Source organism: Pleurodeles waltl, chromosome 7, assembly GCF_031143425.1.
Source record: "Pleurodeles waltl isolate 20211129_DDA chromosome 7, aPleWal1.hap1.20221129, whole genome shotgun sequence".
Taxonomy (NCBI): domain Eukaryota; kingdom Metazoa; phylum Chordata; class Amphibia; order Caudata; family Salamandridae; genus Pleurodeles; species Pleurodeles waltl.
Genome location: NC_090446.1, coordinates 1036717551 through 1036734510, shown reverse-complemented (window position 1 = coordinate 1036734510; position 16960 = coordinate 1036717551). Strand labels below are relative to the sequence as shown.

Below are 16960 nucleotides of genomic sequence, written 5' to 3'. Positions count from 1 at the left end.
CACAATTGGCACAACCCTGGCACTCAGGTAAGTCCCTTGTAACTGGTACCCCTGGTACCAAGGGCCCTGATGCCAGGGAAGGTCTCTAAGGGCTGCAGCATGTCTTATGCCACCCTGGGGACCCCTCACACAGCACATGCACACTGTCTCACAGCTTGTGTGTGCTGGTGGGGAGAAAAAGACTAAGTCGACATGGCACTCCCCTCAGAGTGCCATGCCAACCTCACACTGCCTGTGGCATAGGTAAGTCATCCCTCTAGCAGGCCTCACAGCCCTAAGGCAGGGTGCACTATACCACAGGTGAGGGCAAATGTGAATGAGCACTATGCCCCTACAGAGTCTAAGCAAAACCTTAGACATTGTAAGTGCAGGGTAGCCATAAGAGTATATGTTCTGGGAGTTTGTCAAATTCGAACTCCACAGTTCCATAATGGCTACACTGAAATCTGGGAAGTTTGGTATCAAACTTCTCAGCACAATAAATGCACACTGATGCCAGTGTGAAATTTATTGTAACATACACCCAGAGGGCATCTTAGAGATGCCCCCCTGAATACCAATCCGGCTTCTAGTGTAGGCTGACCAGTTTCTGCCAGCCTGCCACACACCAGACATGTTGCTGGCCACATGTGGAGAGTGCCTTTGTCACTCTGTGGCCAGGAAGAAAGCCTGTACTGGGTGGAGGTGCTTCTCACCTCCCCCTGTAGGAACTGTAACACCTGGCGGTGAGCCTCAAAAGCTCATGCCTTTTTGTTACAGCGCCCCAGGGCATCCCAGCTAGTGGAGATGCCCACCCCTCCAGCCACTGCCCCCACTTTTGGCGGCAAGGCTGGAGGAGATAATGACAAAAACAAGGAGGAGTCACCCACCAGTCAGTACAGCCCCTAAGGTGTCCTGAGCTGAGGTGACCCCTGCCTTGAGAAATCCTCCATCTTGAGTTTGGAGGATTCCCCCAATAGGATTAGGGATATGCCCCTCTCCCCACAGGGAGGAGGCACAAAGAGGGTGTAGCCACCCTCAAGGACAGTAGCCATTGGTTACTGCCCTCCCAGACCTAAACACACCCCTAACTTCACTATTTAGGGGCTCCCCAGATCCCAGGAAATCAGATTCCTGCAACCTGAAGAAACAAGAAGGACTGCTGACCTACAAGCCTGTCGAGAAGGAGGAAGACATCAATTGCTTTGGCCCCAGCCCTACCGGCCTGTCTCCAACTTCGAAAACCTGCAACCAGCGACGCATCCGACAGGGACCAGTGACCTCTGAAGCCTCAGAGGACTGCCCTGGACTAAAGGACCAAGAAACTCCAGTGAACAGCGGCCCTGTTCAAAACTAGCTACTTCTTTGCAACAAAGAAGCAACTTTCAAAGGCTGCACGTTTTCCGCCGGAAGCGTGAAACTTCACACTCTGCACCCGACGCCCCTGGCTCGAGATTCAGAGAACCAACACCTCAGGGAGGACTCCCCGGCGACTCCGAGCCCGCGAGTAACCAGAGACGACCCCCCCTGAGCCCCCACAGCGACACCTGCAGAGAGAATCCAGAGGCTCCCCCTGACCGCGACTGCCTGTAACAAGGGACCCGACGCCTAGAACCAACACTGCACCCGCAGCTCCCAGGACCTGAAGGAACTGAACTTCAGTGCAGGAGTGACCCCCAGGCGACTCTCTTCCTAGCCCAGGTGGTGGCTGTCCCGAGAAGCCCCCCTGTGCCTGCCTGTACCGCTAGAGTGACCCCTGGGTCCCTCCATCGTTTTCTACCTGAAACCCGACGCCTGCTTAGCACACTGCACCCGGCCGCCCCTGTGCCGCTGAGGGTGTGTTTTGTGTGCCTACTTGTGTCCCCCCCCAGTGCTCTAGAAAACCCCTCTGGTCTGTCCCCCGAGGACGCAGGTACTTACCTGCTGGCAGATTGGAACCGGAGCACCCTTGTTCTCCATAGGCGCCTATGTGATTTGGGCACCTCTTTGACCTCTGCACCGGACCAGCCCTGAGCTGCTGGTGTGGTAACTTTGGGGTTGCCTTGAACCCCCAACGGTGGGCTGCCTATGCCCCAGAATTGAGACTTGTAAGTGTTTTACTTGCCTCCTAATCTAACCTTTACTTACCTCCCCCTGGAACTGTTGATTTTTGCACTGTCCACTTTGAAAATAGCTTATTGCCATTTTTACAAAGACTGTATATGATATTGCTTTAATTCAAAGTTCCTAAAGTATCTAAGTGAAGTACCTTGCATTTTAAAGTGTTTAGTGTAAATCTTGAACCTGTGTTTCTTAAAATAAACTAAGAAAATATATTTTTCTATATAAAAACCTATTGGCCTGGAGTAAGTCTTTGAGTGTGTGTTCCTCATTTATTGTCTGTGTGTGTACAACAAATGCTTAACACTACCCTCTGATAAGCCTACTGCTCGACCACACTACCACAAAATAGAGCATTAGAATTATCTACTTTTACCACTATCTTACCTCTAGGGGGAACCCTTGGACTCTGTGCACACTATTTCTTACTTTGAAATAGTATATACAGAGCCAACTTCCTACACCATTTGTTCAATGACTTTTCTAAAACTTAAACACAGAGCAATTTGTAACCAAATGACAACAGTGTTCATCATATAATGTCAGAAAGTGGCTAAGAACTGTCTCTTGGAGGAAATTGAAGAGCATTTGAAGGTGAACTAAGACTGTTACCTCAACATTGCTGAGTGGACTGGCACTGAGCAGCATGTGTCAAATGGCTACTTGATTCTCTATCCATAATTTCACCTTTAACTTCCCGTTCTGCTGAGGATCTATTAAATATTTTTGGTAACATTCATTCTGATTGTAAGCACTGCTTTTTTTTGTTTGATTCCATCTTATTCTCATGCTGGACTCTGTTTAATGGGGAAACTTAGATGGTTTCATCACCAGTGTTGCCTAGCGGCTCTATGGAACTATTTTGTTTTCTGGATGACTTTGGTGCCACAACACCACCACATGTCAGCAGTAGTATGGAGCTGTTCAGAAAAATTCTAGATTCTGCCTGAAGCCTGGCTAAAAGATAATTATGAGGATGGTCATGGAGCCATAAAACCATAAACCAATTTCCAAATTAACTTACTTAATCTTCAGAGCAATACTAGACCTCCACAGGACCCCGGATGGGTGTCCATGTCACCATTTAATTATTCCTTTTGCAAAATTGCATTCTATGTCCAAAGCTTAAAGGGTGCAAACAAGGGCTCCCTTAAAGGGAATTTCTCATACTAATTGTCCACCGACCGTGAATTCTGTGCACGCTATCCACTCAATAATGGTCCTTTTAACTTATCCTACAGGATGCCTAAGGGGAAACTCTGCCAGTGTTTTGTTTAATACACACGATGGACATTACTTTGGACAACACTGTTCCTGAACAGATCCCTTTCAAATGTCATTTTGGTATTGGAGATACACTGGGAACAAATCACTTATATTATGTCTGCAATTATGTCAGTAATATGGTTACCTCTGAAGTTTAGTAATGTCAAAGATTTATGTACATTGTTCAGATTGACGAACTTGTGATGTATCAAATAACCCTCATAATTTAAATTGAGCTTGACAAAGCATCATCTGGCTGTAAAGAACACGTTGGCTGTGAGTTTTTCAGTATTACCTTTGTTTGTGAATTTTGTTTTGTTTCACATGTTTAATTAGATTAGGCTGTATTATGTCTGTACTAGAATCAAATCTTACCGTATGACAAGAAAGAATACATTTAAAATGTAAATGTGGTAGAGCTATACTGCCAATAAAATCCTAAACTATCATAAAAATTGATTGCATCTAGAACTCATTTTTGTACACTTGGGTGCCTTCAAAGATCATTTTTTCCGTTCAGTTATATGCTATATAATGTCAAAATATTGTTCAGATTCAGTCATTTCAAGTTTGTCAGTTCCCCGTATGTGTGACCCAGGTTTAACCCCAGTGTTCAACAGGGATAACAATGCCACATCTAATGGAATTCTGGCAAGTTATTGTGGTGGACTCTTCAACCACAGTCATTTAAACTTACGCAGACCTATTGACTGCTTTTACTGAATAATCCATTTCGCCAGTACCACTTTAGTTGTTTTGAAACTAAGTGCACCCTTGACATAGAGCAAAGTCTCAGTTTTGAATTTAGGAAGTGAAGAATGACCTAGTATCAGAGCCACAGAGCTATATAGAACTCTGCATTTTGCTATTCAGAATCTACCCAAATATGCTGCCTTACAGCTGAGTAGAAACCTTAAATGGCAACAGTCATTAGCTTCTTGTGTTTCACAATTATTTGGACACAATGTTAAACGCGTGCTATCTCATGACCACCACGTCCATACCCATATGAGAGTCTGACAGCCTGAGAGGATAGTCTACATTGCTTTGTCTAATAAAAGAGTATATCTTCATTTATTTAAACCTTATGTTGTCTCCTTTCTGTTTTTATTACTTGCTGGGTGCAGCAGATTGATTCAAACATAGTTTCAAAATAATATATGTGGTCTATGTTTTACCAGTAATGTATTGTACGTCATAACAAAACCACCAGACTGCTCAAGTAGTGCTCAAATTGGACCACATCACCACCATTTTGAATAGCCTCCACCGATTCCTGATCTTGTTGAAGATACAGTTTTCTGCATCCTGGACTAGAAAGGCTTAATACACAAAGGGCCTCATTCTGAGGCCGGCGGGCGGCGGGAGCCGCCATATGGCCCCTCCGCGGTCAAAAGACCGCGGAGGCCATTCTGGCTTTCCCGCTGGGCTGGCGGGCGACCGCCAGAAGGCCGCCCACCAGCCCAGCGGGAAACCCCTTCCCACGAGGAAGCCGGCTCCGAATGGAGCCGGCGGAGTGGGAAGGTGCGACGGGTGCAGTTGCACCCGTCGCGAATTTCAGTGTCTGCTGAGCAGACACTGAAATTCTTTGTGGGGCCCTCTTACGGGGGCCCCTGCAGTGCCCATGCCATTGGTATGGGCACTGCAGGGGCCCCCATGGGCCCCACGACACCCCATACCGCCATCCTGTTCCTGCCGGGCGAACCGCCAGGAACAGGATGGCGGTATGGGGTGTCGGAATCCCCATGGCGGCGCTGCAAGCTGCGCCGCCATGGAGGATTCCTGAGGGCAGCGGAAAACCGGCGGGAGACCGCCGGTTTTCCCTTTCTGACCCCGGCCAAACCGCCGCGGTCAGAATGCCCTTGAGAGCACCGCCAGCCTGTTGGCGGTGCTCTCGTGGTCGTTGACCCTGGCGGTCAATGACCGCCAGGGTCAGAATGACCCCCAAAGTCCCTCCATATACAGCAGCCCTACTTTATATTTCTGGTGGCAAGAGAAATCTCCTGAGTAAGAAGTCACTCCCTTCTGAGGCGTCCAAATTCAGGACAGCTTCTGCCCTCAACAATTCTAAGCTTGGGCGTGACACCCACCTGGAACACCCTAACTCCTGTTTTAAATAAACAACTGCCCCAACTGTCTTTCAGGGCGTGCCTGAAACTCATCTCTTACGACAGTATATAATATATACTGTATTAATCAATCCAGGTGGAAACAGTTTTAAACTTAATTTGACTATTATTTAGATTCTTTCTTGTTATCTCTGTTTTATAGTTATTATTACATTCTGGCTAGCTTGTTGTGTATGCTTTAATTGCAAATGGTTGCAAGTTCCTGGTGAAGTGTTCTATTATCTTTTGGACCGTGTGTGTATATATAAGTGCATCAAACAAATAAAGAAATCATAAGAAAGGTCTGTTGCTTTCATTGAGTTTGCTAGCCTCCGGCTTGTACAAGACTTTGGGGGTCATTCTGACCCTGGCGGTCCAAGACCGCCAGGGCCACGAATGACGGAAGCACCGCCAACAGGCTGGCGGTGCTTCCAAGCCCATTCTGACCGCGGCGGTAAAGCCGCGGTCAGAAAACCGGGGCCGGCGGTTTCCCGCTGTTTTTGCCCCGGCTGGGCGAATCCGTCAGGGCAGCGCTGCAAGCAGCGCTGCCCTGGGGATTCTGACCCCCTTACCGCCAGCCTGTTTCTGGCGGTTTTCACCGCCAGGAAGAGGCTGGCGGTAAGGGGTGTCCTGGGGCCCCCTAACAGGGCCCCATGAAGCTTAAAGCGTGACGGGTGCAACTGCACCCGTCGCACCGCCGCAACACCGCCGGCTCCATTCGGAGCCGGCTCCTGTGTTGCGGCCCCCATTCCCGCTGGGCCGGCCGGCGCTAACTTGGTTAGCGCCCGCCGGCCCAGCGGGAATGTCAGAATGAGGGAAGCGGTATTTTGGCCGCATGGCGGCCAAATGCCGGTTCCCGCCTGGCGGAAGGCTACCACCGCCCGCCAGGGTTGGAATCAGGCCCTTTATGTTCAAAACGCCTAAAACGTCCACTTGCCTGGTGTCTTTCAAACAAAGTCTACCATTTTGTTGTGTTGCCACAAAGGAGAACATTGAGCAGATTATCAAATTCTAAGTTTGTGGTTTTTGTGGTATAGCACAGTTAAAAAGGCCACCCATCGGGCACAGGAATGGGTGAAAGGTAAAACTGTCTGTGGTAGAGTTCATCCTCCCCTCCGGCATTACGCATAAATGGCGCAAACCTGCACGTGCGAGCAGCGTCTCGAGAATGCTCATTAAGTCTGAGAGAGACGCCATGAAATGCCTTTCTGAAGAGCCTGTGAGAATTGCTTTATCTCTTCAGAATCACATAGTAAACTGTTGTTTGTTTTCTTTTTTTGCTCTCACCCCCCGTACCCTCTTCCTTAATACCTTAGACATAGCTCGCTTCAAAAAGAGAAGGATCGCGTTTCACAGGACTATGAGCTGCGACTTCAACAGTTACAAAGTAAATATGACTCTGACATGAACTTCATTACTCAGGACCATGCTACGTCCGCCGCCAAGGTATGTAGAAGTATGTAATCGCACAGTACACGCCTTTTTGTTAATTGAGCAAATGTTTGTGATGTATATATGTTTTTGTTTATCTTTAATTTTGTCTAACAGAATGTGTTTGCAATATTGTAAAATTTTACATTTACAAACCTGCGCGGGTTTATATTCGGAATCAGGGGCGGGGGCAGGGACGAATTACAAATGCCTCCATCATAACTTTTCAGTATTTCTCAATTCTGAGCAAGTCGGTAATTAACAAAACTATAGGAACTTGTTACGTGTTTTAAGTGTATTTGTTTACTGCATTCCCAGACCTCCGATTATCCCAGGACAAAACCCCCAGACATTTCACTTGCTAAAACCTGGCAACATTTCTAGGTAGAAAACGGTTGAAATGTAGAATTACTACTAAAATCAGGTGCTATCTTGCCAATAATTCACGTTGGTATCTCTCTTTATTTCCATTTTGACGCCTCCTCAGGGGTAATAAGCGCTATATAAAATACATATTCTAGATTTATTGCTACTTCTAGTGCCAGTAATTCCAGCTGGATGAATACATTATCATTATCACTCGCACACACTCCGAATGGGTCCAAAGTAGGTAGCTGTGACTGAAAAATTAGTTTGAGGTCCCATGTCTAACACTGCTCAATATGGCTTCTGCATTGGACTCCTAACTCCAAAGAAGAGGAACATATCTTGCTTACATTTTATTGAATAAACATATTTCTTTTTCCAGATGAGTTACTAGCGCTAGCCCAAACCCACTCGGAATGAATTTAGGCACTGACGACATGCCTTTGAAGCATAACTTAGGGGCAGATGTACTAAGCATTTTAATGGTTAAAAATTCTCTGATTTTGCATTTGTGACTCATAAAATGCTTTTTAAAATTCACGAATCCCTAAAATGGAATTCCAAATGGATACCTATTTGGTATCTGGATTGGGCGTGTTCTGGGCTCCCTTTCCAGATACTAAATGGATACCTAATTTATCAATGTTTTGCAACTGAACTGCAGTCGCAAAACATGTACATTTTACCATCACCTCAAAGAAGGAGATAACACATTCACAAAAGAGAAGGCATCCCATTATAACCCCTTCCCCGTTCTGAATTGTAAAAGAAAAATTTAAGAGAAAGTAGTTGTCCACGGGACCATTGCCTTGCCTTAGAGCCACTGCATCCTCTTAAACAGAAATAAACGTTCTTTTATAAACACAGCCCCGTTTCCTTTAAGCAAAATGAACTGCCTTAAAAAAATGCTTTACTAAAAAGCATACACAGATATGGTGGTCTTCAAACCCCCAACAGGCCACCATCCCTGTGATGGTGTCCAATCGTACTGAGTCGGAATTTGCCACCTACCTCATTAATATGCACGAGCCAGGTCGGATTACGATCCACTACTATTTGGATTTCTGGAAACCAACCTATTATTACATAGGTCGATTGTTAACATTGTTTACTGATTTTAAAAAATAGCCCTTATTTATTTATTGTTAATTTTACAGATGCCACACATTGCTTTTCGGTCACCTTAGAGCATTAATGGATTAATTTACAGTATCTTCCTGTGGCATTATATTAGTAAATTGTTTTTATGTATTGCTCTTATTGTCACATATTTATCTTTTTCAACACTGTATATAGTAGGTATTACTCTTATATAATTTAATGGTACTCCACTTGTCGACTGTATGAGGATGAAATTCTGAGATGGCCCTGCTGTGAATAAAAATAATGGCCTGCAGGTCATGCCAGTTGTCAGCAGTGAGGATTTAACTCCTGTGCCATCTTGGCAGCTATTTCTCTTATACATTCATTAGCATATCTCTGTTAGGCACTTGGAAGTAAGAGGAAAATATTAGTCTTGTCCCTTGATAACACTCTAAAAAAACATGAAAACCAGTATAATTAGTTGGTAACGTCATTAGCTGATATATAAAGAATCCTTGTTTTCTAGAAAAAGGTAGCATAACTATTTTACACTTCTCAGCAGTTACTTTATAAAATGCTAGCTTTCATGGAAGTTCATGTATTTGTCTACTTTGCGAAAAACATTTACGGTGAACAATATAGTTATTTCTATTCATTATTCAAGGAAATTGTGCAAAGAGTTGCTACTTCATTTTAAATGAAGTAGAAACTGCTTTAAATTGTTGCTACTTTTTTGTCTAACTTACAGTCTTTTGTTACTAGAAGCCTTGAAAGACAGTTAGCCACCTTGTTCCAAAGCCTTGGTAAATACTCCACTAGGAAATGATACCCTCCCAATCCAGCTATCAAAGTCGAAATATTTGGAATAACCCTATCTGAACTTTGGCTTGGAAGCACATGAACAAGTAGTTTATGGCCCCTCCAAACAACAAATGTAATACCTCTTTCCCCACCCCCAGTAGGAATCTTAAGTGTTCGATTGCCCAGTAACAGTGCCAGACATCCCATAAAATCGCTGATAATTTTTAACAAAATATTCTTTAATATCCTCACTATCCACTAATATTCCCCCCCTCCTCCTCAATATTTATTATATGGCTGCAGCGTCTATCTCTCGTCAGTGGTGAGACTAATGTTTCACCTGGTCTTCCATCCTTGCCAGTCTGGCCACTAGTTTTCCCCATGAATGTCACTTCTGTATTAGCCATTTTGCAGTATTTCTGCAGTAGTTTAATCATGGTCCTGAGATAAACACATTGAGTCACTACAGTGGCCCTTGCTTCCAGTGCCTTAATATCGTACTCTTTGTACTCCAACTGTGCTCATATGTCTTTTACTATCCCTGCATATTTAGCACTAAATATGTCCCTTATGTAGACCTTAGAGGCTTTCCACTTAATGCGTTATGCTTGGCTAATGTGAAAGTGCTTAGCTGGAAAAAATCTACAGTTACTTTGCGCAGTTCCTCACAGAACCCTGGGTCTCGTATCGACCCCAATGCAAACTCGATATGAGACAACTTAACCTGGAACTGGTCAGGGAGACTACCGGTTTAACAGGTGAGTGGTCTGAAACGCGCTGGGGGAGTTATTTAACCTCTGCAACAGAAGGAGATGCCTCACCTGAATTTAACGAGTAATCTATGCACAACAGCATATTGTCTGATGATGAATAAAACAAGTACGTTTGCCCATCACTCTGCCTTTGACTCCATATATCTATCAGATTTAAAATGCCCATGATATCATTTAGTATTTCTGCAGACTTTCCCCGGGATCTGTTCAACTACTGAGTAAAGTTCCCACGCCACACCATCATTTCTACTTCAGTGCTTCTTAGTATGCTGAGAATTGTATTGTATTGTAATAGTATTTAGATGTCGCTTACTACCCCTTACGAGGCGTCAAAACGCATATCGGCGAGTAGCACGCTACTCCAGAACCCAAAAGGAATTAGTGGTGGTTTAGTATAGGGAAATATGAGTACAGTTTTAGTATTATTATGACTTAATTTGAGCCACGGATATGTGAGTGTTAGTTGGATTGACTTGGGTAATGGTGGGGTGAAGGAGGGAAGAATCCAGAAGTGTTAATTGGGAGTTTATGGTAATAGGATTTAGGCTTCGGATGAGTAAAGGGGAGATGGAGTAGGGAAGAGTCTGTGGAAAGGGTTAGGGAGATCATAGTAGCAGGAGGGGTTTTGGATGAGTTAAAGGTGAGATAAATGAGGGAGAATTTAGTAGGGTTGTTTAGGAGATCATGGTAGTAAAGTGAGGTTTTGGTGAGTTAGATGTGGAAGAATTGTCTAATGCTGACTGGAGCCATTCTCTTGAGGATGAAGCCTGAGCCCTATTATGGGCTAGGATTTGGGGAAGTTTGGGAGGGGCCAATGGACCTTGAAAAGTACCAGCACCTAGACCTGAATATGACCTTGTTTGAGGAATTGGCAGATGCCAGTGGACTGGACACCTCCCCAGATATTGGCTTGGTCTCTCTTCCTACCGTGGCTATGGAGGAGGGTGCCACTTTTGCTATAGTGGTGAGGAGGGCCTCAGAGGTCCTCAACCTTCAATTGCCCTCCGTGGCTGTCAAGACTAACGTTTTAACTGAGGTGCTTCAACCGGGAGTCACCCCTTCAGTACTGCTTCTCCCATTGACTGAAGCCCTTACGGATGTTCTGCTCGGGCCTGGTCCAAGCCCTGTACAGGGACTCTTGTGGACAGGATAATTGCTTGCCACTATCGCCCTGCCCCAGGGGACCTCAGCTTCCTCACCCTACACTGGAGAGTGTGGTTATCCAAGCCTCCACTTCCAGAGTAAATTCTGGTGCATTCCCTACCACCCCGTTGGATAGGGAATCCAAAAGGCTGGACACCTTGGGAAAGAAAATGTTTTCTTCTGCCAGCCTGACATTGTGGTCTGTGAACACTGCATACTCTAATTCCCTTTGGAATTCTGTTACGCAGGTGCTGTGGATGGTCCCAGAGGAGGCCTTAGCCATACTCTCCTAAGCTATGGCTGATTAGAGAGATGCAATGAAGTTCACAATCAGATGTGGGCTTTACATGACCGACTCGCTAGGCAGAGCAGTTTCTTCATTGATGGCCTTACAACTCCATGCCTGGTTGAGGATAACTAGCTTTTCAGGGGATGTCCAAGCTTTACTTAAGGACGTGCCCTTTGATGGCTTTTGTCTCTTGAGAGACAGGCAGACTCAGCGTTGGAGCGCTTCAAGGACAGCAGAGCTACAGCCAGGTCCTTGGGCCTTTCCAATGCCCCCGCCAACACCAGTCTGCCTTTTGCAGCCACGGATGGGACTTCCAGCCACATCGCTACCCATTAAGCTACCATGGCTTGCACGCTTCCCAGTCCCGTGTGACTGAGGACGCGGCACCCACACACACCGTGGGACAGGCAGCCAGAGGGATTCCCAGAGTCCCGCGGTCCATAGCGACGCGACGCACTAGCCGTGGCACGTCATCTTTGGGCGCTCCTCCACGTACGCCAGTTACGACGCGGGTGGAGCGCCTCCCGGAGCTACACTCACGTCAGGCACGGCCCTACCCCGCGGGACTCCATTTCCCATGGGTCCTGCGGCCGGTCGCGCCCTACCGGGCCCAACACGTCCACTCTTGGTGCCCGGCCCGGCGCAACCCCCTCAGAGGGCGCGGCCGGGGAACAGGTGTTCCTGAAGCTTCCCACAACTCGGGACGCCCGCCGTACAATGACGCCAGGCACACCTGTTTTACATTTCCTACGCTGATTGTCTGCCGCCCCCAGCCTCGCACCGATTGGCTGTGTCCACCATAACTACCAGACCAGCCTTCATTCAGTGCCAGAGTGGCCTGGCTCTGGCATGTAGGTACCCCCCTCGGTATTCCCTTTGGAGTGGTAAGTCTGGGCCTCCTTGGCCCTTTGGATTTCTCCCTCTCTGGCCAACAGCCCCTTTGACCTGCTGCCACCCTTCCTCTCTCCAGTGGCCTTCTTTTCCTTCTCGCCCTGGCTCTCCTTTTGTGCTCCTCTTTCTCTTCTTCTTCCCTTTCTCCCCACCCCTTTTCATCTTATGTCTTTTTCCCTTTCTTTACTTTTCCCAAGTTTTGTCTCCTTTTCTTTCTTCCCCCTCCTTTCTTCCCCCTTTTTCCTTTCTCCCTTTCCTCCCCCGCCTCTCTCTTCCTTTTCTGTTTCTTCTCTTTTTTTCTTTTTCTGTTGTCTTCTCTTTTGTTCCCTCGTTCTTCTTTTTTTCTTTTTCCCTCCTTTCGCCTCCTTCTCTCTTTTTGTTCTGTTTGTCTTCGTTTTATTCCTTTTCTCCCCCCGTTAAACCCTCAATCTCCTCAGAGTGTGACTACAAGGGAACTCCCTTCCACCCCCCCCACCCCCCCCCCCCCTAACCCCTGGCACTAGCCAGACCAGAGGCAATCCACCCCCGACTCCAGGGTAAGTCACTAATGCATGTGTGTGTGAGTGAATTTTTCCATACACTGTCACTTGTTGCTGTGTTGTGTGCAGTGGTGTGCCACTTTTTCACCCTTATTAATTTGTGGTTTATCTATCAGCTATTATAGACCTACCACACCATGAACTACTTGTTCGGGTAGGCCATTCATTATTCACTTTGAGCACTTCACTTACTGCTTGTGCTCCGACCCTGACGAATGCCCCTGACCTACCAGCACTTTGTGAGGGCAGAAACATGTTGGTCATACGTATTTATTTTTAGACTCTAAGAGACATTATCCTCGAATGAGCCTCCCCCCCTGTTCTTAGCCTTACCAACATGCACCCCCATTAAAACTAGTAGTAGCAACTGGTGACATGCCTGGTAATTTTATTTTCACCCCCTCTGGATCTCTGTAATTATCCAGTCAGTCTAATTTCAGCACTCCCTCTGGTTCTTTTAACCAAGAGGTTGAGTCCGCCCAAGTAGTATCATCTTACTTGGGTGGGGCTAGGTGGTCAAATGATGAAGCAAGACACTATTATGTGTGTGTGACCACCTAGTCCGTAAGGGAACTCCCCCCTCCCCCTGTAGGACAACATAGCACCCCTTTGCTGGGACACTTTCCAACCATGCCTTCCCTGTTTTAGAGCCTAAGGCGACCTAACTGACACCGCCTACTGAGGGAACACTGACTCAATCCTACCCTCAGTCTCTACTACCCCACACCTTTAGTGATTATATAGATTTCTCTTGGGAGGTGGTGTGGGTTAGCAACACTCCCAGTGCTCTCCTTTTGTGTTCTAATAGCCAGAGGGTTGGCCCAGTCCACCACTCTTCTGGCAGCCGCAGCCTCCAAGCCACTTTAGTTTGCCCTTTGACTATCACGGGCAACCAGTGGGTGACACTGCGCCACTGGAAGTCGATAACATCAGACCACTGGGATCTCCAGATGGTCTGAAGGGGCTACTCCCTCCTCTTCATGACTACCCTTCCAGCCATGCCACCCACTTACAACGGTCTAACAAAGGACCATCTGTCTTTGCTCCACCACGAATAGGGCTGGAGATTTTGTTCCCCAGACCCGCACAGTTCCACAAAAGGAAGCTAAGTTCCCTGGCTGTGCATGTGGAATTACCGTCCTGAGGGCCGCATACATCTGGCTTGATCCCAGCTGGAACCCCCTTAGCACAGTAATAATTTGTCAGTCAACTTCACCGAGATCAGACAGGGGGTGAATTTGTTTCTGGTAGGTATTGTGGGAACGGAGCACAGCCCAGATCTTTGCTCCAGATAATTAAAACCCCTAGCTGACGATGGGGTGCTGGGCTTATAAAAGAAAATCCTAGTGAAAAAAATTCTAATGCTAGGTCCCATCTTAAAAGGTTGCCTGGCAGTGAAAATCATCTTACCCCCACATATCCGGGGTTCTACAAGGAATCACCACACAGTCACCCTTCATGGACTTATTCATAGGATCAATCCACTCAACTCTCTACACAAATAGTATATTCCTAGATTCCATAGGGTGAAAAGTTGTGTTTTGGCTCAACCAATGACAAACCTTATTCTGCAGGTTTTCAGTTGTCTCAACCTGGGGAGACTCAAGAGGCAGGACTCCAGCCAATACTGCCACATATGGGCAGCACTCAGGCGACAAATTCAAACGGGGCAATCTTTTAGATGGTGCATCTCGAGCATCCTTTCCCCCGTTATTTCTTGGGCCCCCTCTATGGGTTGCCTCAGTTCTCCATTTGGCAGGATTGAACATTAGGTAGAGCTGAGGGAAAACTCCAGAGAAAGGACGGCCCCCCTCCCTAAGGTCTGGTTTACTTGACAGCCTCTCCCTGCAAGCGACTATCCCCACACCTTCTTTCCTCCGACACAGGGGTCCTATGAGTGGTCACAGCAGGATCTGGCCTGTTCAAGGTGGAGATCGACGTCTCCAATTTAGATAACCTTTCTAGGACTGGAGCGAGACACTGCTCAACAATGTGTTTAAATGTATCTAGTATATGATCCCACTCCTGGCTGCCACCCAGGACCCCCACCTTGCTCCTCATAAAACCTCTTCTCTCTAATTGCTTTGGCTGTCGCTTCCCTTTTACTGCCAGGGCACTCTCTTTGGTTATTGGGAGGAGAGGGGGTAATCTGGGCTAACGAGTCCTCCAAATGCCCCGACCCAACTACTACCTCTCTTGGGTGGGTGTCATCAAGGAGTCCCAAGGGCAAAATATCAAGGGACCCTTTAGAATGGTGGAGAAAATTCGGGACTTTGGAAGGACCCACAAGCGGGCCGCCATTTGGGCCCTCCCCGGCTCCATTGAAAACCTCCTTTCAGCCAAATCAATTTATTTTGCAATCACACCCATGGCCCGGGTTAAGAAAGAGTTAATTATAGATCCCTTTTGAGCCTTTAGGGATGCTCCCTTACTCTCCTGTAATTTGCGCTTTCCCATTTAGCTACCCCAGGGCTCTGGAAACTTCAATACACCTCTATAGAGATAAGAGTGGAATTATAAGCAGAACGGGCCCACGTATTTTATTATACCACACAACATAAAAATTCAAATTGAGAATAGGTGGGAGCCAAAACCAAGAGGGCCAGTCGTGCCTGGCCGCGGACGGGCGTTGATGGGCCAACTCTTGGCCCGGGCACTCGCACGGGACTGTCCCGCAAGCATTCTGCGCAGCGGAAGCATGAGTCTTAATGCACCTGTGAGCACGGCAGAGCGTCGTAGGCGGCCTCCTCCCGACGGTGTCCCCAGGAGGTGTGGTCCTGCTTGGCCCGTGACCCCTGAGCCAAGTGCAGAGTGTTCCGCGCAGCATAAGCGCAAGTCTTAATTTATGCACCTTTGGGCACAGCAGTGCCTTGTAGGCGGCCTCCTCCCGCTGGTGTGCCTGGCAGGTGTGTCCTGCTTGGCCCCTGAGCCAAGTGCAGAGTGTTCCATATAAAAAGGTCCCCATTTAGCAATGTACCCACTGGTATGTCGTATTATGATAGGGCCCCAATGTGGGAGGGATCAGAGTAAAGAAAGAAACTGACATTTACACACAGGAGTGGTATTTTTTATGTGCTCTACAGTCATACCAGGGTGGAACAAAGTCGTTCTGGGGCCGCACAGCACCATCTGCCAGCATGCAAGAGGATTGTTGTTAAAATCGTCCAGATCCATTTTGGCGCATAAGGATATTTGAAAGCTGAGGAATCTGCGATTAGATAGAACATCCAACATAAAAGCATTACCCATGGTAAGTAACGTGTTCTTCAAGTTTTGAAACCACCTGTCTGGGAATTGCAGTTGCAAGTCAAATGCCCGCCAATTTCTGTTGTAGTTCTGTATGTTAAGTAGAGTGATTTAATATATGAAGAACAATATGTTAATTTAATGTGGAATAATTGCCCATTTGTGATGCTTTATTCAAATTAAAAAATATTACTACAGTTTTTTTATGGGCTTTCATTTTCCACTTGCTGCAAGCCTCCTATCTGTAAAATCCATTAACCATTTTATTGACAATGGACATGATTTTTTTTCTGTCCTTTAATGATACATTTTATCCTCCTAATTCAAACTCTATGTGGCATGCCATGTGAGGTGATCAAAAAGCTTTTTCGAAAAGGAAAAATTATAAACCCCTGTAAAGATCATGCATATCACAAACCTAAGGCGTATATTTGGTTTCTATTTGTTAAGGCCTCGGGTCTCCCGATTTGTGTGGTGTTTGCACCAGTCTAATAAAGATATCACCCATACGAGATTAAATTTTGTGGTGCATACCTGGCGTACTTTCCCATGCGAAACTGGACCTCACACAGTTTCACTGTTACAGCCTCCGAGAAATACTCTTGAAATCATCCGTGAATTACACGTATTCATAAATCTACATTCAAACTTGGGTTTACACCTGTGGAGGTAGAGTTAGGAATTTTTTGTGATTCAAGCCGTTTGTTTTATTTATTTGTCTTTTCAGCTCGGATCTTACGACTGGCTGTCTCGTCATCCTCATTTAATAAAAAAAAAAAAAAAAAATCCGTATATTTAAATGTATTCATAGGTACGTAGATGGATGAACTTTGTTCGGCTTTCTTCAGCCATTAGTCTGTTCAACTGTCATTCACATCTTGATTCCATCTACCAGACCATTCAGCACCTGGAAAGGGAGAGTGAAAGGTTTTTCCTGCTCACATG

At 46.4% G+C, this 16960-nt stretch overlaps 1 protein-coding gene across 4 annotated transcripts in view; it reads left to right on the top strand.

Annotated features, from left to right (window-relative positions):
- The window catches only part of CEP112 (centrosomal protein 112), a 1991189-nt gene that overhangs the window by 678372 nt on the left and 1295857 nt on the right, over positions 1 to 16960 (top strand). For all 4 annotated transcript variants that reach the window (XM_069199882.1, XM_069199881.1, XM_069199883.1 and 1 more), the window contains one exon: positions 6770 to 6899. In XM_069199882.1, the coding sequence (XP_069055983.1) occupies positions 6770 to 6899 (130 nt within the window). The remainder of the gene's footprint in view (positions 1 to 6769; positions 6900 to 16960) is intronic.